General features: G+C 45.0%; 3 protein-coding genes across 3 annotated transcripts in view; all 3 read right to left on the reverse strand.

Moving 5' to 3' along the window:
- The window catches only part of LOC146986534 (uncharacterized), a 1,046,957-nt gene that overhangs the window by 988,906 nt on the left and 35,665 nt on the right, over positions 1–22,386 (reverse strand). The gene's annotated exons all lie outside the window — the stretch shown is intronic.
- LOC146986556 (uncharacterized) overlaps positions 1–22,386 on the reverse strand; it is a 73,251-nt gene that overhangs the window by 44,123 nt on the left and 6,742 nt on the right. The gene's annotated exons all lie outside the window — the stretch shown is intronic.
- On the reverse strand, positions 1,703–20,164 carry LOC146986558 (protein NLRC3-like). The gene is made up of 9 exons (XM_085780397.1): positions 19,916–20,164; positions 19,410–19,583; positions 8,340–8,415; positions 8,221–8,264; positions 7,038–7,157; positions 6,001–6,194; positions 5,480–5,743; positions 3,307–4,996; positions 1,703–1,880 (listed from the first exon to the last, which is right to left on the reverse strand). The coding sequence occupies exons 1-9, from the start codon at positions 20,128–20,130 to the stop codon at positions 1,703–1,705; spliced, it is 2,955 nt and encodes a 984-aa protein (XP_085636523.1). The 5' UTR covers positions 20,131–20,164.

Consider the following 22,386-nt stretch of genomic DNA (forward strand, 5'->3'; position numbering starts at 1 on the left):
AAGAGTTGATATTCCTGTGTTTATGACACAAGCGGTAGCTCCCACTGCACCTGAATACACCAACACTGCAACTTCGGGCTCGCGCGAGACTCCGGGAGACTTTGAATTAGATCTAGTTTTACAAACATGTCGGCTTGCTTGAAGTAAATAAACTTCTCGGTGCATGTTTGAGTCGCCATCTGACGCTGTCTGTGGAAAAAATTGCGGCTTTGAGGGCTGTAAACAGCCTAAACAGCGGAACTTACATCCACTCCCATTCATTGCTGCCGTGGCGATGCAGGGACAGACGCACCTACCGCAAAACAGGAGCGATTAAACTGAAAATCTTCAGATTCCTTCTTTTAGACCTAAAATGATAGGAAAATACACCCCCGAGTTAAATTCTCCTGGAATTGTCCTTTAACCTACTCTCTCTCTGACACTTAGACACTTTAACAAACACACACACACACACACACACACACACAGCCCAGGTTGTGTGTCTTCTTTGTTGTAAACCTTGTAATAACAGCTTGTTGTGTACAGTTAACATCCTTGTTGCTCAGGTCTGAGTGTGGATTGTGTTAAAGGTTTGTTGTGTGATGTGAGCGGTGCTCCAACATGTGATCCTGTTATTGATCTGAGTTGTGTGTTAATAACAGCTGATGTCAGGACGGCATGGATTGTGGGGAAAAGGTGTTGCACATGTTGAAGACTTGGATCTGTGTAAACCATTGTGCATGAATGTGTTTGTTGTGAGGTTGTTGTGTGATGAGCTGTCTGAGGTGCCGACCCCCCACAGCCCTGGTCTTGGTCTGTGAGCGCCTGCCTACCCTGTCCTACAGCCTCAGTGTGGATCAGTAGAATATCAGCCTCATGTCTGCAGCTCAGTATCAACACAACTTTCACATCACATTCATCTGAGCACAGAAATAAAACAGAGTCTGACCTCAGAGTCTCCAGTCTACAGTCTGGACTCTCCAGAAAACCACTCAGACCCGTCACTCCTGAACCCTGCAGCTCGTTGTAGCTCAGTCCCAGGTGGGAGGGGTTGGACTTCAGAGCTGAGCCCAGAGAAGAACAGCTGATCTCTGACAACCTGCAGCTCCTCAATCTGAATAAAGAATAAAAGAAGAAGATGAAATGATTGATGATTGATCAGATGTGTCCTGATCAATGATCAGTGTGTAAATGAGTAGAGGGACTTTGTCCCTGTGTTGTTGTGGATCATCATCATGTGGCCTTCTACACACATCATCCACATGTCAGCACAGATTCATCAGCTGCTGCTGACCTCAGATCAGTCTGTCAATATACAATCAATATCTGATCAATACCTGTTGGACTAAACACTGACTACAACTCTCTGATTCAGGACTGAACTGGATCAAAGGTTAAAGGTCCAGACCTGATCCAGGACCACACACACACACACACACACACACACACACACACACACACACACACACACACACACACACACACACACACACACACACACAAACAGCTTCATCTGAGAGCCAGCTCATCATCATCATCATCATCATCATCATCATCATCATCATCATCATCATCACCACCACACTGACCTCTGAGTGACCTCTGACCCTTCACCTTCTACCAGCTGCAGTAACATGGAGTCACAATCAGTCGCTGCTTCAAACTGAACTTCACACATTTGAACTGAACACAGACAAAAGTCCAACAGGTCCAGTCAGTGAACTCACCTCAGAGTCTCCAGTCTACAGTTTGGACTCTCCAGTCCAGCACACACAACCTCCACTGATGAATCACTCAGGTAGTTTTCACTCAGGTCCAGTTCTGTCAGGTGGGAGGGGTTGGACTTAAGAGCTGAGGCCACGACTTCACAGTGACTCTCTGAGAGTTGACAATCAACAAGTCTGTGAAGAGAGAAAATATCAAATGTGTCAGAATCAAATCAGATGAAACAGGGGCGGAGTGGCCATCGGGAGGACCGGGAGATTTCCCGGTCGGCCGGCGGCCAATAAGCTCAAGTGAGCCGGCCCGCAAGATGCCCTGCACGGCCGTGTGGTGCTCTAAAGTAAAAGTAGACATATACCGTATATGGCCCTATGTGAATCTCCAAGCTCTACTTCTTCACCCATTCAGAAAGTCCAACCATTATTTGTACCCCTTCGTGTCTCTCTACATCTCAGTCATGGTTGCGATAGTGAATCAGACTCTCATCAGTCCAGCCTACTAAATGAATTTTGTTTAGCCTCCTATCTTTATCTAATTCTTTTTGTTCAGATGTTACAGAACTTTCATGACCACAAATATAAAATAACCAGCAATTTAATTTGTTTGTTTGTTCTTAAATTAATGTAGAATGGTGCAAAGCCTCATGGGAAATGGGAAATGCGTTAGTCTATCACTGTGAAAGTTTTCATTAAACTAGCGGCTACGGCTAAAAACAGATCGACTCACGGAAGCTACCCAGCAAACCTTATCAGTCCTGCCCGTCTGTTATGTTATCTATAAGTTATATTAATTTAACAAGACAACACAGTCCGTGCTTTAGTGGGCCAGGGGGCGGCGGTACGCGGACCGCGGTACCGTTACGAGCCAGAACCTCTCACATCACAGCAGCAGCCTACTCTGTCTTCTCCATGGGCAACGAAGCATGTTGGTGAGTAGGACAAGACCCCAAACCGTGGCGTTTGCAGCGCGCTGTCAGTAAAATCAATTTGCAGAGTAGAGTAGTTGAGAGGGGGAAATAAAGGAGTAAACATGACTGGATGTAATGTTATGGTCAGCAGGGTTAAGTAGGCTAAATCTGCTTGGGAGGCACTAATTGCAGCTCTTCACATTCTGTATTTCTGCAATTTCTTTCTTTCTTTTTTTTTTAGCTAGATAAAAGTAACCATGTGTTAAAATGCACCAGAATATGAGAAAAATTCTGGGGGAGGACCCCCAGACCCCCAATTAAGTTGTTTCACCCACGCTTCTGGCACTAAATATGTAAATTTGGGCCGGTGCGGTCAGAATTTTCCCGGTAGATTTTGGTGCCCCACTCCACCCCTGAGATGAACGCTGCAGTAAAAACACAGTTGATGCATCTAATGACAGGACGTGATGATGTGAAGAACATCTGAGCTTCAGCTCATCTTCTCTCACTGAGTTTGACAGGAAACAATGATCCTCATCACTCTCACAGGATGGACGGGACCCTGAAGCAAAGCCTGCTCACTCTATATTATACCTTACGTAATGTTTTCAAAGTCAAACTAAGAATAATGAAAAAAAAATCTGAACTATTGATCTAAACTACGGATCAATAATTATATTGATCATGTCTGGACTCACCGAGCCTTCCTGCAGTTTTTTACAGCTGGGATCAGTCTCAGTCGTCCCTGATATGATGCATTGTACTTCTCCAGGTCCAACTCGTCCAGAACCTGCTCTGACATCTGCAGCATGTAGGCCAGAGCTGAACACTGGATCTCAGAGAGTTTCTTCTCTGATCTGTTCTCTGACTTGAGGAACTGTTGGATCTGCTGATGAACTGACTGTTCCCTCATCTCCGTCAGACAGTGGAAGATGTTGATGCTTCTGTCAGGAGAGATTTTATCAGTCTTCATCTCCTTCAGGTTGTCGATGGTTCTCTGTATGGTTTCTGGACTGTTGTCTGTCTGACCCAGCAGACCTCCTAACAGCCTCTGGTTGGACTCCAGAGAGAGGCCATGAAGGAAGCGAACAAACAGGTCCAGGTGACCATTTATACTGCCAAGGGATTTCTGCAAGACTCCCTGCAGGAAGACATCCAGGGTTAGAGGACTGCTTGCATTGAATCCAAAAAAATTCTGAACCTTCTTAAACAAAGACTTCTGTTTTGGTTTCTCTCTCTGTTTGTAGTTTTCTTCTTTTTCTTCTTTGCTGCCGCTGCCACTGCCGCCACCGACTTTTTCTGCTAAGGACAAGTCACTGAAATAATGTTCTTCTCCCAGGAACTTCTTGAGGACCTGTGTGTTCCTGTTGGTGAAACAGTGGAACATGTAGACTGCAGCCAGAAACTCCTGAACACTCAGATGAACAAAGCAGTAGACTGTTTTCTGGAAGATCACACTCTCTCTTTTGAAGATCTCAGTACAGAGTCCTGAGTTCACCAAGGCCTCTGTGACATCCAGACCACACTGCTCCAGGTCTTCTTGGTAGAACATGATGTTTCCTTCCTCCAGCTGTTCAAACGCCAGCCTCCCCAGCTTCAGAAGAACTTCCCTGTCGGCCTCCGTCAGCTCCTGTGGACTTGTCTCATGTCCTTCACCATACTTGTTCTTCTTCCTCTTTGTCTGGACCAGCAGGAAGTGTGAGAACAGGTCAGTCGTGGTCTTGGGCAGCTCTCCTCTCTGGTCTGTGGTCAACATGTGCTCCAGAACTGTAGCATTGATCCAGCAGAAGACTGGGACTTGACACATGATGTGGAGGGTCCTGGACGTCTTGATGTGTGAGATGATTCTTCTGGACAGATCTTCATCACTGGACCTCCTCCTGAAGTACTCCTCCATCTGGGCGTCAGTGAAGCCTCGGACCTCTGTTACCCTGTCAACACATGTAGGAGGGATCTGATTGGCTGCTGCAGGTCTGGAGGTGATCCAGACCAGAGCCGAGGGAAGCAGATTCCCCTGGATGAGGTTTGTCAGCAGCACGTTGACTGATGACGTCTGTGTGACATCAGACACAACCTCCCTGTTGTTGAAGTCCAGTGACAGTCGGCTTTCATCCAGGCCGTCAAAGATGAAGAGAAGTTTACAGACAGCCAGCTGCTCTGCTGTGACCTTCTGTAATGTTGGATGGAAAACATGGAGCAGCCTGAGAAGACTCAACCGCTGATCTCTGATCAGGTTCAGCTCCCTGAACGAAAGCAGAACCAGCAGACTGACATCTTGGTTCTCCAAGCCCTCGGCCCAGTCCAGAGTGAACTTCTGCACCGAGAAGGTTTTTCCGACGCCAGCGACGCCGTTGGTCAGAACCACTCTGATGGGTCTCTGTTGGACAGGTGAGACCGTAGAGAGGTCCTCTCTCTGTTGGACGGGTGAGACCGTAGAGACGTCCTCTCTAGAGACGTCCTCTCTCTGTTGGACGGGTGAGACCGTAGAGACGTCTTCTCTCTGTTGGACGGGTGAGACCGTAGAGACGTCCTCTCTCTGTTGGACGGGTGAGACCGTAGAGACGTCTTCTCTCTGTTGGACGGGTGAGACCGTAGAGACGTCCTCTCTCTGTTGGACGGGTGAGACCGTAGAGACGTCTTCTCTCTGTTGGACGGGTGAGACCGTAGAGACGTCCTCTCTCTGTTGGACAGGTGAGACCGTAGAGACGTCCTCTCTCTGTTGGACAGGTGAGACCGTAGAGATGTCCTCTCTCTGTTGGACAGGTGAGACCGTAGAGACGTCCTCTCTCTGTTGGACAGGTGAGTCCGTAGAGACGTCCTCTCTCTGTTGGACAGGTGAGACCTTAGAGACGTCCTCTCTCTGTTGGACAGGTAAGTCTTTAAAGATGTCGTTGCACTTGATTGGAGTGTCATGGAGGGTCTTCTTCTTGGACGTTGTCTCCAGCTGTCTCACCTCATGTTGGGTATTAACCTCTTCACTCTGTCCCTCTGTGATGTAGAGCTCAGTGTAGACGCTGTTGAGGAGGGTTCCACTTCCTGTTCCACTTCCTGTTCTCTCGCTTCCTTCAGTCACTCGTTCACATCTGCTCCTCAGACTGATCTTATGTTGATCTAAAACCTCCTGCAGACCACGATCTGCTGAGAGAGAAGAGACAGAGTCAGACTGAAGACAGAGAGTCTGACAATCTGATCAGATTATTTTCATCAGCTACAGAAAAACTACAGACAACAAAGAGAAGGTTTGAATCATCATCTTAAATGTCAGTGCTGTGTGATGGAACAATGACTCTGGAGAAAACAACAGGTCCTGGTTTCACAAATGACCAAATCAGCAGACAGATGTTCACTCTCACTTTATACACAGCTGCTCTGATTGGCTGTCTGCAGCTCACCTCTGGTTCTGGGTCTTTGTCCACACTGGGGACAGGAGGGGGGCCCTGAAGAACCAGACTGGTCCCAGTCTGAGGTGAAGCACTGTCTGCAGAACCAGTGTTCACAGCTGGTGGAGACTGGATCCTTCAGGACGTCCTGACAGAGACCACAGCAGGACAGCTGCTGGTCCACAGAGACACCACTCCTCTTCCTCCTGTCAAGACATTTCTGGATCAACAACATGTCACAGCTCCACATCTGAGCTCTGATTGGTTAACCACCTCAAGGGGGCGGGACTTCAGTAAGCAGAAGAGCAGAGATTTCAAAGCCTAGAGAGAAAGTAGAGGAAGATGAGTGTAGAGAGACGAGCTGAATGAAGACCTGGTCCTGACCTGGTCTGGTTAGTTTGAGTCTCTTCAGTTCTGCGTCGTCTCGTCTTGTTTTTACTCCAAATGTGTGAAATGATTGAGAAGCTGTTGGTGGTGTTTTCCTCTTTCAGACACTGATCATGTGTGTGATGTTGGTTCTGGACTGAGTCCTATCAGCTCTTTAACTAATGAGCTCCTCATCCAGACGCTGCTGTGTGGCTCTAATCAACCTGTGTTGGAGCTCTGATCCAGTGTGAGGAGACTGAAGCTGACAACAGAAGCTTCAGCAGCTCCACCTGAGCTTCACTACATGTTGTGGAAAAGCTCAGACAGTCACAGACAGGAAACAGGAAACACTGATCACTCCTGTCTGGTTCCTGACTTTTCAAAATAAAAGTCTGTGTGTATCAGCTGCTTTAAACTCTACTGTGACTTCAGTTTAAAGGCTCAGACGTGTGGATCATTAAAGTGTTGGTGCAGCAACGTTCACACTGACTGAGGCTGATGACACAGGAACATGAGGACGTTGTGCTTCATCAGTCTGATGGACAGAGTGTGTGTGCATGTTTCTGTCTCTGAGGTTTGTTGAACCTTCAGAGTCTGATGGATCTGGTTCTCTCTGTTTCTTTCACATGAGTCTAATGACTGAATCATCTTCAGCTCAGTTTACAGTAGAAACCGTCTCTTACTGTGACTCTGGAGGTCCAGGTCCAAGACTGAAGTCTGGAAGAAGTCCCATGGACCAGTCACTCTTCATGGACAGACAGATGGATCCTGGAGACTCTGCTCTCAGTCTGTAGTTCTGACCTCTGCAAACACAAACATGTTTTTATTCACATCACATTGGTCACTGATCAGTTCTCTGATCACAGAATCATTGTTAATGGTAAGTTTGGATGTTACCTAATACATTTGGAAATCAATCAGTCCACCTTAAAGCAGAAGTAAGTGATATATTTGTGTTAATATAAGTCTTAAATAGTTATATCTTCCGACAGCAATCACTTACATAGAGTGTTTGGACTGAAACACAGGTCTGTCAGTCACTCTGCTCTGCTCTGAGCCCAGGAGAAAACATTTATCGTATCCTACAGTTTTTATCCAATGAGGAGAGAAAACGGCATGCAGGGCTGTGTGTGCAGCCAAGGGACGCCCTGAATGTGGCGACGTAGGGACGAGGACTGTTATGGTGCGTTCACGGAAACTCGTATTTTTCCGACCGTGAAGTCGTACCAGTTCAATCTGGTACGAGTTCACCGGTCGGAAGTTACGAGTGGCCGTTATAGTGACTTTCACCGGTAAAACAGGTCGGAAAAACACGAGTGGGTTGCCTGAAACGCTACAAAGTCTTAAGTTGTGACTTGAAGCTGTAATTTACGATTTCAAAAGCCTGCCTGGAACGCAGCATTAGCGAAAACGACCGGACCACTTACTTCTGCTTTAAATGTCAGTATGAACGTTTGTTTTTGGGCTCTCTACTCTAACTGAATAATTAAGTTCAGGAGAGACGGCCCTAGTTCTCAGTGTTTATCACAGCAGGTTTTTGATATGTGGTCAAGACTAAATATTTGCTCCGTCCTGCTCTTCCTCCACACCGTCTGTCTTTTTCTGGACTCCTCTGATTCCTCCTGAAGAAGCTTTTCTTTAGAAACACAGCAGCACAGAGACGTAGAGTTACATTTACAAGGAGGTTCAGTGATTCCCTCCAACAGCTGCTCACTATAAAACCATTTCCTCTCTGTCCAACACAGACCTTTAATCAGAGACATCTGGACATCACTGTCATCAGCTGATAAGAAGTTCTGTCTCTACAGGAAGTGACCTCAACTGCAACAGTTCACTCAGTTCACAGCTTGGTACCAGGTCTCTTACTTTGTCTCTGATGGTCCAGGTCCAGGACTGAATAGTGGAGGTTGTCCCATAGACCGATCACTCCTCATGGACCAGCAACTAGGTCCAAGTCCAGGTTCAGGACTGAAGTCAATAAGGTCATCTTTGGACCAGTCACTCTTCATGGACAGACAGATGGATCCTGGAGACTCTGCTCTCAGTCTGTGGTTCTGACCTCTGCAAACACAAACATGTTTTTATTCACATCACATTGTTCACTGATCAGTTCTCTGATCACTGATGCATTGTGGGAAGTCTCCAGTGACGTCAGCTGGACGTCAGCGTCCAGCACCACACTGTAGTGAAGGTTGGAAGCAACACAGCAGCATCATAGACAACAGTGTAGAGTCAGTCAGTCATTAACTGTGTCCAGTGTCCAGCTGCTGAACATCTGTCTCACATCAGCTCTACACAGGATCACTGACACTGACACTGACACACACACACACACACACACACACATACACACACACACACACACAGGACACACAACACAGGCAGGCTTGGGGAGTAATGGATTTCATGTAGGAATGACGTAAGAGGAAAAAAAGGAAACTGTAATGGCAAGGCAATTTTATTTGTATATTCTGTTTTTACAAACAGTTTGTCTCAAAGGGCTTCACATGGCATCATAACAACATCCTCTGTCCTTAGACCCTCACATAGACTGAAGAAAAACTCCATGGAAAACCCTTTTAACAGGGAAAATCAGAGAAACCTCAGGGTGAGCAACAGAGGAGGGATCCCTCACCCAGGACGGACAGACTTGCAATAGATGTTGTTACAGTAGAAAAAACATGTCATCAGATTGCTGGTCTATTTGTTAAAATGGGGATTACTTCTTGTCAGGATTACATTTTTTAAATGTTGCAGTTGTCCTCCTCCAATATTATTTTCTATTTCCTTTATGACGTCCAGTCAGCTTCAGGACTCTGACTGACCGACTGACTCATGGTCGATTGTCACGGGAGTTTGTCAATCGTGTTTTATTTTGAAATTTACCGGATGCTCAGTGAGTTTGACTTCCTGTCTTGAGTGATCTAATCGACGTGGACTGATGTGTGTTGGTTGTGTGATATTCTTAATTTGCATATTTGGTATTTAAGTAATCCAATAGTAACTAAAAGTAATCCAGCACATAACTTTAATTGTGTGATACTTGGCGTAAGTTACTGATTACATTATTTTTCAAATGTAGTTTGTAATTGTACTGGATTACATTTTTAAAGTAACCCTCTGTATCTGGTTTCTTACTGTGACTCTGGAGGTCCAGGTCCAAGACTGAAGTTTAGAGGTTGTCCGTTAGACATGTCACTCCTCATGGACTGACAGATGGATCCTGGAGACTCTGCTCTCAGTCTGTGGTTTTGACCTCTGCAAACACAAACATGTTTTTATTCACATCACATTGATCAGTGGACACACACACACACACACATTTCCTCTTCTGTGACGTCACACACACTTCAGGTTTTTATCTGGTCTCTTACTGTGAGTCTGGAGGTTCATGTTTGGACCGGTCACTCTCCAGAGACTTTGATCTGTCCTCCTGTTCCTCCACATTAACACTCATCTTCAGGACTTCAGTCAGTCTGAGAGGGAAACCAGTAACACACACACACACACACACACACACACACACAGAATCAAGACACACCCAAATCCACAGAGGACAAACTATAATCACTTCCTTGTCTGATCCAGTCGTTGACCTCCACCACTCATAGTACTTTGACATTAAATCCATGTTCATCCAGTCACCGTGACCTTTGATCTTTGATGTTTGTTGTGAGTTTGAAGAAGTTGTGTGGAGGTGAATCTGAGACAATGTGCTGACGTATGTACGGACTACGTCTGACTCTTCTTCCCTCCACAGTCCACACAGACAAACTGACTCTCACACTCTGACACAACAACAACAACAAAAACAATAATAAAAATAACAATAATATATGTAATAATAAATGTTATGTCGACACTCACTCGTCTCAGACTTCAGTTTCTCTCCTTCTGCTCCGTTCACTTTAAAATGGCATCTGAACATCTTTTCTTTCAGTTCCTCTGCATTTACAGAAAATCACAAGATCATGGCGACAGAGGGGAAGTGACTTTCTACAGTAGAGTGGCGCCACCTGCTGGGTAACTCCTGGTATTACACCTGTATGGACAGGTGAACTCTGACACCATGAATAAACAGTGAGCTGAGATCCAGCTGTGGTAGAAGAGCTGCTGAGAGATTTAAAGACACTCCACTACAAGTTACAGCTCAGTCTGTTCTCTGTCTTATTCATCACACATGTTGTCATCAACTTTGTGTCTCAGTGTTGTAACTTAACTCGCCCCGGTCTGGCAACACGACCATATATGGAAAACACAACCACAACTAAATGTAAGTCCACACAGAAACCAGGAGGATACAAGGAGAATCATGATGAACTCCTTATAGAAATGCACTCATTGACATAATGTGTTCCCTAGCCCCTGACCCTAACCTTAACCATTACTCTTAACCTAATTTAAATCTAATTATAACCTGAAGTCTTAACCCTCAAACAGCCTTTGGAAAAAGTGAGGACCGGCCAAAATGTCCTCACTTCCCAAAAATGTCCTCACTCTGTTGGTTAAAAACTCTCGACGGTCCCCACAACCTACTAAATACAGGAACACACACACACACACACACACACACACACACACACACACACACACACACACACACACACACACACACATCTTACAGGTGTTTTTCTGTGGGGAACAGAAGCTGATTGTGCTGAGTTCATCTCTGACTCTGGGATTAGAAAGAATAAATTATCATGTGTAACAAGTGGGCGTGTCACTGGTGGCCAATCACATTATCAGCATTATTTTCATCCCTCTCTCTGATTGGTTCAGGACGGCTACTTGCTACAGTGGACCTGATGTGTTCAGAGGAGGAGGAACAGTCGACCAGTCTCTGCTCCTCAGTTTCTGAAACACTGAATGTTTGTTCATGTTGCTGCTGTTGATCTGTATGTGGCTGATTTGATGCTTCTGCTTTTATGGAGGTGAAGTATTTGATGAATTAAAGGGAAAGTTAAAGGTCAAAGGTCTCTCTTCTCTCCTCCCCCTCTCGCTTCCTCCCTCCCCCCTTCTCTCTCTCTCTCTCTCTCTCCCCTTCCCTCCTCCCCTCTCTCTCCTTTCTCTTTCTCTTTCTCTTCCTCCCTCCCTCTAAGTCTCTCCCTGTCTCCCCCTCTCTCTACGCTCTCTTTCTCCCCCTTCTCTCTCTCTCCTCCCCCACTTCCTCTATCCTCTCCCTCTTTCTCTCTGCCCCCTCCCTAAGTCTCTCCCCCTCTCTCCCTCTTCTCTCTCCCTCTCTCTCTCCTCTCCCTCTTTCTCTCTGCCCTTCTTTCCCTCCCTCTAGGTCTCTCCCTGTCTCCCCCTCTCTCTTTCCCCCCCTTTCTCTCTCTCTCTCCTCCCTCCCTCCCTCACTCTCTCTATCCTCTTCCTCTCTGCCCCCCTCTAAGTCTCTCTCTCTCTCCTCCCCCTCTTCCTCTCTCTTCTCTCTCTATCCTCTCCCTCTTTTTCTCTGCCCCCTCCCTAAGTCTCTCCCCCTTTCCCTCCCTCTTACCTCTCTCCCTCCTCTCCCTCTTTCTCTCTGCCCTTCCTCCCTCCCCCTCTCTTCTCTCTCCCCCTCTATCTTCCTCCCTCCCTCTAAGTCTATCCCTGTCTCCCTCTCTCTCTCTTCCCCCCTTCTCTCTCTCTCTCTCCTCACCCCTCTTCCTCTCTCTCCTCCCTCCCTACCTCTCTCTCCCTCCTCTTTCCTCTCTCTCTCCTCTTCTCCCCCTCCCTCACTCTCTCTATCCTCTTTCTCTCTGCCCCCTCTAAGTCTCTCTCTCTCTCCTCCCCCTCTTCCTCTCTCTATCCTCTCCTTCTTTCTCTCTGCCTCCATCCCTCTGTCTCTCCTTTTCTCCCCTCTCACTTCCCCTCCCTCTCTCTACGCTCTCTTTCTCCCCCCTCCTCTCTCTCTCCTCCCTCTCTTCCTCTCTCTTCTCTCTCCTTCCTTTACTGTAGTGAAGTTGTATATTGATGATGTTTTATTGTCCAATCACGTCCCATCGTTTGTAACTCATTAACAGCGTCACATGTAAACAACACTAATAACCATTAAACATTAATTATCTAGATCTAATAACTCTGAGACCAGATTGACACAGTGAAGTCAGTGATGTGTAAAAAGCTGCTGTAACTCTGATCGACCACCAGGTGTCGCTGTGTTCACATGTCTGAAGCTTCGTCAGGTTTTGTGAATGAGTTTGTGTCCTGGTTTAATAACTCATGACTCTTCAGGCTGCGTTCAAGGAAACCGGTTTTTCTCAGACTCCAGTGAAGTGGATCTTCTCCTCCGTCTGTTTCAGTGCACGTTGGTGACGGTGAGGACGACTCACGTCACGTTCAGGTGAGTCAGGAGATCTGACGCTGCTCGTCTCCTGACGTCGGATCAGACCGAGGCTTCATGTGTGTGTGTGTGTGTGTGTGTGTGTGTTCTTGTTCTTACTACGTTGTGAGGACCGGAGAGAGTTTTTCACCAGAGTGACGACATTTATTTGAAAGAGCGTTACAAGAGTGTGTTTGTGTCCTCCTCCTCCTCTACTACCACCTCCTCCTCCACCTCCTCCTCTTCTACCACCTCCTCCCTCCTCCTCCAGTTCCTCCTTCCTCTTTCTCCTCCTCCCCCTCCTCTTTCTTGTCCTCCTCCACCTCCTCTTCCCCCTTCTCCTCCTCCACCTCCTCCCTCCTCTTCTCCCTCCTTTTTCTCCTCTTCCTCCTCCTCCCTCCTCTTCTCCCTCCTCTTTGTCCTTCTCTTCCTCCACTTCCTTGTCCTCCTCCACCTCCTCTTCCCCCTTCTCCTCTTCCTCCTACTCCTCCTCCTCCTCCTCCTCCTCCTCCTCCTCCTCCTCCTCCACCTCCTCTTCCCCCTTCTCCTCTTCCTCCTCCTCCTCCTCCTCCTCCTCCTCCTCCTCCTCCACCTCCTCCTGACTTTCTCTCTGAGCGTCTCCTCCTACAGACGTTCAGCTGAGGGAATTCGCTCCTCACCTGTTGAGCCCAGCGTCAGGAGCTCATTATGGGATGTTTTACTTCTCTCTACAGTCTATGGAGGCCACTGAAAGAAGCTGAGCGCTCGCAGCAGGACAGATAATCAGATGGATAATCAGTAAAGTTAATAACTTCACTCTGATGTGGACAAGAATAAACTATTTCAGTGTTTCTCCTGTTATGTGGCCGTGTTGCCCAAACACAACTCTTGAACAGGTTGAACTGTTTTCACAGTTAAAAAGCTCTTTGTTGTCTTTGTGCAGAGACAATATGAGATGTAACATTGCTAATGTAATAACATTGTAATGTGCTTTTTCAGTTTAGAGTTTGTGTCAGTAAAGTTATGATAAGAGATGTTTGTTTTTCTTTCTTTTGGAGAGAAAAGTTAGTGATATGTTTTTACTTCACAGTACTTAAAGTTCCACAGCAAAAGTACTTCCTGTAGTTACAATATTATAAACACTTACTGTATTAATAGTACCAAAGTAAACAGTTCTTCACTGTAGTTACTGTAACACAGTAAAACTACCTAATAAGCCATATGTAATAATATAAAAATAAAGGTATTTCCTGTAGATACAGTATCAGAGTTAAAGTACTTTATATAAGGTATCCTTTAGTTACAGTACCAAAGTAAAAGTACTTGATGTATTTATAGTACAACAATAAAAGTAGTTTCTGTAAACAGCATCAGAGTAAAAGTACTTCTTTCAAGGTATCACAGTGGATATTATCACATTTACAGTACCAGAGTAAAAGTATTTTCAGAATCACAACAATTGCACTTCAAGGTATCCTTTATTTACAGTACCACAGTAAAAGTACTCCCTGTACTTACAGTAACACAGTAAAAATAACTCATGTATTTACAGTACAACAGTAAGAGTAGTTTCTGTAGATACAGCATCTCAGTAAAAGTACTTCTTACAAGGTATCACAGTGAATACTATAATATAGGAGCAGAGTAAAAGTTTCTATAATGACAGTCTCACAGTAAAAGTATTTAGTTAGGAGTTAGTGGAGTAAAAGTACTTCCTGTACTTGAGTGACAGGTGAAGCTCATTGTTCCTGTTTGACTCAACACCTTTACCTGTGACTGGATCACTGATGATTGACACATTGAAGCTGCTGCAGCGTCTGTGATGTCATAGATGATGTCATGTGTGATGTCACATCCTGACAGGTTCACCTGCTGCACTTTACACTTTATTTCACTCCCACAGTCTCATCAGCTGTGGAAACAGCTACAGATCAGACTCACTGCAGAGTCTCCAGTCGAAAGTCTGGACTCTTCACAAGATCATGAAGCTGCTGCAGAGCTGAAGAGCTCAGCTTGTTGTCGCTCAGGTCCAGGTGTCTCAGGTGGGAGGGGTTGAACTTCAGAGCTGAGACCAGAGAAGAACAGCTGATCTCTGACAAACCGCAGTTCCACAATCTGAATAAAGAATAAAAGAAGATGATGAAATGAAGACACACACACACACACACACACACACACACACACTCACTCACTCACTCACTCATACACACACACACACACACACACACACAGCTGAAGTGATCAGATCATTGATTATTGATCAGACTGAGTGAAATGAGCTGAAAGTGAAGAGTCATTGTCAGTGTGAGAGAGTCAGTTCTCTCAGGTGGGAGGGGTTGGACTTCAGAGCTGAGACCAGAGAAGAACAGCTGATCTCTGACAAACTGCAGAGCTCCAATCTGAATAAAGAATAAAAGCAGTGAGTTGAGGACAAAGCTCCTTGTTGACAGCGTTCAGTGTCTCATCATCTGTTCAGAGCTGAAGAAGCTTCAGAAAGAACAAGTTTAGAAAATCAAAGTCCAACAGCTGAAGCAACAGGAAGCAGGTTAAACAGTCACATAGAGAGAAAACAGCTCATTAATATTCATGAGAAGCTGCTGCTGCTTCAACACAGACGCAGTGACTCCGCCTCTTCACCTGTCAGCTCCACCTGTGGCTCCATCCAGACAAACTCATGTTGTGCAGCCACATTGATCAGAGATTTACTGACCATGCTCAAGACAACACACATGTGAGGCTGAACTCTGTTACCATGACAACTAACGTGTAGAAACACATGTTGAATGAAGCTCAGAGACAGAACAACCTGAAACCTGCTTATTATGGGATGTTGTCTTTGAATGATTCACTATAAACATCACAGAGCCTCAGGAAAGAGGTGGAGCCAGCAGCTATTGATTATAGATCAGTTATTGTCTGATACATCACATGTGTTTCTGTAGTGGAGGTGAAACATGAAGAGAAACAGAGACTGGACTAAAAACCAGTGGGGTGCAGTCAGGGCTTTGATTTATTCACTTCATCTAAAGTTGGATTCTTTTTGACTTTCAGATAACTTTACTACAAGTTCAATGTGTCAGAATGTGGTGATTTTCATGGTCTAATAAAAGCCAGTAAACAGAGCTAGCTTCTGTCCAGGCAGCAGCTGCACAAACCACTCAGCCATGTGTAGTATTACAGAGCAAAGGCCCAGAGCTGCTCTGCCTCTTCTGTCAGTACGGTGTGTATGTGGCTGTTTGCACATGTGCAGTAAGTTCCCACAGAGAGTTCACATGGAGGTGAAGAGGCACAACGCTACGCTGCAGAGATGGGGACTCGAGTCACTGTGACTTGGACTCGAGTCGACTCGAGTCGCTATTTTGATGCGACTTGACTTGACTTGACAAAAAATAAAAGACTTGCGACTTGACTCGGACTTGAAGGTTAAAGACTCGGGACTTGACTTGACTTGAGACACGATGACTTGAATGACTTGAATGACCAGCTGCCACCGCTGAATTTTTCACCGGCACGGCACCAGACCAGTCGGTGTTTTGTTTTTTTCCCCCGGACTTTTTATGCACTTATTTTGAAAGGACCGCTGGAGAGAGAGAGGGAGGGGGAGAGAGTGAGAGGGGGGTTTGGTACGGAGGGGCCTCCAGGGTCGCTGCAGCGGGCGTGCTACATGGATCTGTTAGGCTATAATATAATACATCCATGGCGTGCTATCACGCTCGCAGCTCAGTGTTTTTAAACGGAGATTTCATCCGGAGTTTCAGTGACGGTGAGCGGCCTGACGCTGCTTCATTAACGCTGCGTCACCGCCGCTGTTCAGAGTCGGGACAAACGCACAGTAACCAATAGACCTAACAGTCACCTGTTACCAGCGTTACCATAGCGAGGAGCTAACGTGTCCTTTTTAAAAATAAAAAATTCTCCTCTCCTTCAGCCTCACATTCTCACTGCTGCAGAATCTGCAGTGACTACACAGCTGTTTGCCTGTCACTCATAGCATCCAGGAATGTTTCAATGTTACACATTCTTTGACTTTTGAATATAAAATATCAAATTAATATCTAACTACTTGGTATGAGTGCAGGCTGAGAATGGTGTTGTCATGATAGAATATAGCTAAAAGATTTTCTATTCTATTTTATTGATGTAGTAGGAGTTAAACTTTTGTGATCAGATCAGGTATGAAGAGGCTCATTAATGCATTATAAGACATGATAAGACATAATAGATGTTCTATTCTATTCTATTCTATTCTAATATATTGTCTTCACTTTATTTAGATTAGATTCTGCAGGTGAAATTGCAATAATAAGGTGACTTGACTTGGACTTGACTTGACCTATGCAGGACTTGACTTGGACACACACACACACACACACACACACACACACACACACACACACACACACACACACACACACACACACACACACACACAGCTGCAGTGATCAGATCATTGATTATTGATCAGACTGAGTGAAATGAGCTGAAAGTGAAGAGTCATTGTCAGTGTGAGAGAAGAACAAGTGGAAACACGAGACAACAACTATTTCAAACGTCCTTCATTCATGACATCAAAGTCAATGATTCAAGTTCTGAGTGAAGATCAATCAGGTTCAGTTGTGGATCAAAGATCTAAGATCTACAACAGTAACAGTCAGTGAACTGACCTCAGAGTCTCCAGTCTACAGTCTGGACTCTCCAGAAAACCACTCAGATGCTTCACTCCTGAATCATGAAGGTTGTTGTAGCTCAGGTCCAGTTCTCTCAGGTGGGAGGGGTTGGACTTCAGAGCTGAGCCCAGAGAAGAACAGCTGATCTCTGACAAACCGCAGCCACACAATCTGAATAAAGAATAAAAGCAGTGAGTTGAGGACAAAGCTCCTTGTTGACAGCGTTCAGTGTCTCATCATCTGTTCAGAGCTGAAGAAGCTTCAGAAAGAACAAGTTTAGAAAATCAAAGTCCAACAGCTGAAGCAACAGGAAGCAGGTTAAACAGTCACATAGAGAGAAAACAGCTCATTAATATTCATGAGAAGCTGCTGCTGCTTCAACACAGGCGCAGTGACTCCGCCTCTTCACCTGTCAGCTCCACCTGTGGCTCCATCCAGACAAACTCATGTTGTGCAGCCACATTGATCAGAGATTTACTGACCATGCTCAAGACAACAAACATGTGGCTGAACTCTGTTACCATGACAACTAACGTGTAGACAGAAAAACCTGAAACCACTGCTTTTTATGGGATGTTGTCTTTGAATGTTTCACTATAAACATGACAGAGCCTCAGGAAAGAGGTGGAGCCAGCAGCTATTGATTATAGATCAGTTATTGTCTGATACATCACATGTGTTTCTGTAGTGGAGGTGAAACATGAAGAGAAACAGAGACTGGACTAAAAACCAGTGAGGTGCAGTCAGGGCTTTGATTTATTCACTTCATCTAAAGTTGGATTCTTTTGGACTTTCAGATAACTTTACTACAAGTTCAATGTGTCAGAATGTGGTGATTTCCATGGTCTAATAAAAGCCAGTAAACAGAGCTAGCTTCTGTCCAGGCAGCAGCTGCACAAACCAATCAGCCATGTGTAGTATTACAGAGCAAAGGCCCAGAGCTGCTCTGCCTCTTCTGTCAGTACGGTGTGTATGTGGCTGTTTGCACATGTGCAGTAAGTTCCCACAGAGAGTTCACATGGAGGTGAAAAGGCACAACGCTACGCTGCCTCTTAACTTAACTGCACCATGTCTGAGCTGCACTTCTGTTCACGTTGCCTTGGTGAATGGTTAACACACAGACGTGTCCCCTGGCTTTTTAGCCTCCAGCAGTTTAGCAGCTAATTCAACTGCAGTGATGCTCCACTGGAGAGGTGAACACCTTAATGAGCTTCATCTGAAGAACAACAGCAGCTTTTATCTGACGGGAGACCAACGCCTGAGCTACGGTGGCTAACAGTTAGCAAGTTTTAACCTACTCTCTCTCTGACACTTAGACACTTTTACACACACACACACACACACACACACACACACACACACACACACACACACACACACACACACACACACACACACACACACACACACACACACACACACACACACACACACACAGCTAAAGTGATCAGATCATTGATTATTGATCAGAGTTAAATGAGCTGAAAGTGAAGAGTCAAGAGAAGAACAACTGGAAACATGAGACAACAACTATTTCAAACGTCCTTCATTCATGACATCAAAGTCTGTCTGAAGCTGACCTCTGAACCCTCACTGACAGTGGAGTCATGTGACCAGATGCTGCTTCACAGACACTGTGGACAGGAAGTAAACTCCTTTAATGCATGTGACCATGAGCTGAAGCTTCCTTCCTGTGGAGCCCAGTGTTGATGTTCATGAGCCTCGGTGTCTCCACAGTGGGATCATCAAACCAACACTGTTCTCTGAGCTACAGGACTTTAACCTGACCTCTCACACTGGGAAGCTGCTTTGACCTTTGACCCTGAACCAAGAAAAGAGGGAAAACTCAGATCTACATCACATCTGCTCAGCTTCAGCTGCAGTGGCTGATCCAGCTGTTCTGTTAGCAGCTTCATCTGAGAGCAGCTCATCATCATCATCATCATCATCATCATCATCACCACACTGACCTCTGAGTGACCTCTGACCCTTCACCTTCTACCAGCTGCAGTAACATGGAGTCACAATCAGTCGCTGCTTCAAACTGAACTTCACACATTTGAACTGAACACAGACAAAAGTCCAACAGGTCCAGTCAGTGAACTCACCTCAGAGTCTCCAGTCTACAGTTTGGACTCTCCAGTCCAGCACACACAACCTTCACTGATGAATCACTCAGGGTGTTTCCACTCAGGTCCAGTTCTGTCAGGTGGGAGGGGTTGGACTTCAGAGCTGAGGCCACGACTTCACAGTGACTCTCTGAGAGTTTACAATCACCAAGTCTGTGAAGAGAGAAAATATCAAATGTGTCAGAATCAAATCAGATGAAAGCTGCAGTAAAAACACATCTGATGACAGGACGTGATGATGTGATGAACATCTGAGCTTCAGCTCATCTTCTCTGACTGAGTTTGACAGGAGACAATGATCCTCATCACACTCACAGGATGGACGGGACCCTGAAGCAAAGCCTGCTCAATCTATATTATCCCTCATGTGATGTTTTCAAAGTCAAACTAAAAATAATGAGAAAAAAAAGAAGAAAAACTCTGTTTATGTTAACTACTGATCTAAACTACTGATCAATAATTATATTGATTATGACTGGACTCACCGAGCCTTCCCGCAGTTCCTTACAGCTGGGATCAGTCTCCGTCGTCCATCCAATGATGTCTTGTACTTCTCCAGGTCCAACTCGTCCAGAACCTGCTCTGACATCTGCAGCATGTAGGCCAGAGCTGAACACTGGATCCCAGAGAGTCTCTTCTCTGATCTGTTCTCTGACTTGAGGAACTGTTGGATCTGCTGATGAACTGACTGGTCCTTCATCTCCGTCAGACAGTGGAAGATGTTGATGCTTCTGTCAGGAGAGATGTAATCAGTCTCAATCCACTTGAGGTTGTAGATGGTTCTCTGGATGGTTTCTGGACTGTTGTCTGTCTGACCCAGCAGACCTCCTAACAGCCTCTGGTTGGACTCCAGAGAGAGGCCATGAAGGAAGCGAACAAACAGGTCCAGGTGACCATTTCTACTGAGGAGGGATTTCTGCATGGCTCCCTGCAGGAAGACATCCAGGGTTAGAGGACTGTTATTGATCTGTGGAGGACTTTTATTGATCTGTGGAGGACTGCTTGCATTGAATCCAAAACAATTCTGAACCTTCTTAAACAAAGACTTCTGTTTTGGTTTCTCTCTCTGTTTGTAGTTTTCTTCTTTTTCTTCTTTGCTGCCGCTGCCACTGCCACTGCCGCCACCGTCTTTTTCTACTGAGGACAAGTCACTGTTATCATGTTCCTCAACTTGCGCTACCAGGAACTTCTTGAGGACCTGTGTGTTCCTGTTGGTGAAACAGTGGAACATGTAGACTGCAGCCAGAAACTCCTGAACACTCAGATGAACAAAGCAGTAGACTGTTTTCTGGAAGATCACACTCTCTCTTTTGAAGATCTCAGTACAGAGTCCTGAGTTCACCAAGGCCTCTGTGACATCCAGACCACACTGCTCCAGGTCTTCTTGGTAGAACATGATGTTTCCTTCCTCCAGCTGTTCAAACGCCAGCCTCCCCAGCTTCAGAAGAACTTCTCTGTCGGCCTTCGTCAGCTCCTGTGGACTCGTCTCATGTCCTTCACCGTACTTGTTCTTCTTCCTCTTTGTCTGGACCAGCAGGAAGTGTGAGAACAGGTCAGTTGTGGTCTTGGGCAGCTGTCCTCTCTGGTCTGTGGTCAACATGTGCTCCAGAACTGTAGCACTGATCCAGCAGAAGACTGGGACTTGACACATGATGTGGAGGGTCCTAGACGTCTTGATGTGTGAGATGATTCTGCTGGACAGATCTTCATCACTCGACCTCCTCCTGAAGTACTCCTCCATCTGGGCGTCAGTGAAGCCTCGGACCTCTGTTACACAGGAAATTTTGAAGAGTAAAATTTACTCAATTTGAGTAAAATTTTACTCCCAAAAAGATAGTATTTGGTCCCAGTCCAAAAAGAGTAAAATTTACTCTTGTCATAGAGTTAAATTTTCAGAGTTATTTCTACTCCATCTAGAGTTCATATTTTACTCCACAAGATTAAAATTTACTCTATTTAGCATAAAGTGAGAACAACTCCAACACCATTTCACTCAATACAGAGTTGTATTTTACTCTGTACAGTGTAGTAACTGCCTCATAATAGTTATAATTCTACTATTAATAGAGTTGTATTTTACTCTGTACAGAGTAGTAACTGCCTCATAATAGAGATATAATTCTACTATTAATGGAGTTGTATTTTACTCTGGTCAGAGTAGTAACTGCCTCATAATAGAGTTATAATTCTACTATTAATAGAGTTGTATTTTACTCTGTACAGAGTAGTAACTGCCTCATAAGAGAGTTCTTTTTCTACTATTAATAGAGTTGTATTTTACTCTGTACAGAGTAGTAACTGCCTCAAAATAGAGGTCAAATTCTACTATGAATAGAGTTCTATTTCACTCAATAAAGAGTTGTATTTTACTCAATATTGATTTTAAAAATGATAACTCTGGATTAAAATGTTTGAAATAAAAAAGACCAGAAATGAATATTCAACAATGCACAACTTGTATTTTTCTTAAATGCATAACACATGAGCACCCATAATATACATGTCCATACCGTTTGGCCTTTGTAATATGACAGCATTGTATAATACATGAAAAATTCAAATGCCCTCAAAACCTGCAACAAAAATCTCCATGAATAAGACTCCATGGACAGAGTAATCAATATGAGGGAAAAAAAGTCGTTCATGGTGACAAATTCCCTATAATTCCATAATGAAAACAAATAGAATATTGCAAACAGGTATGCACACTATCACCACGCCATCAGCAGCTGCAGATAAGGCTGTAAAATATTGCAATAGCCATCAGCCCAGCCAAAACATTTAAGCCCAATTGGTGGCCCATCACAATTTGGACACAATGTGCTCTTTGAAATCGGGTGGATTAGATAAAAGAGGAGAAAATATAAATAAATTAAAATATGAGTTATGGGCAAAGAAATTCAGAAATCCATTGTTCATCCCCAGTGCAATAGTTACAGCTTAGCGATTCTTTTAT

The sequence above is a fragment of the Trachurus japonicus genome, chromosome 6 (genome assembly GCF_045865225.1).
Source record: "Trachurus japonicus isolate A0001 chromosome 6, Traja_1.0".
NCBI classification, from domain to species: Eukaryota; Metazoa; Chordata; class Actinopteri; order Carangiformes; family Carangidae; genus Trachurus; species Trachurus japonicus.

Coding starts and splice junctions, on each gene's coding strand:
- LOC146986558 (XM_085780397.1), bottom strand. CDS start 20,130: ATGAAGGACCAGTCAGTTCATCAGCAGATCCAACAGTTCCTCAAGTCA. Junction 8,416..19,409: donor TGTAGACTGGAGACTCTGAG/GTGAGTTCACTG, acceptor TTGTGTTTGCAG/AGGTCAGAACCACAGACTGA. Junction 6,195..7,037: donor CCTGGACCTCCAGAGTCACA/GTAAGAGACGGT, acceptor ATGTCTTGACAG/GAGGAAGAGGAGTGGTGTCT.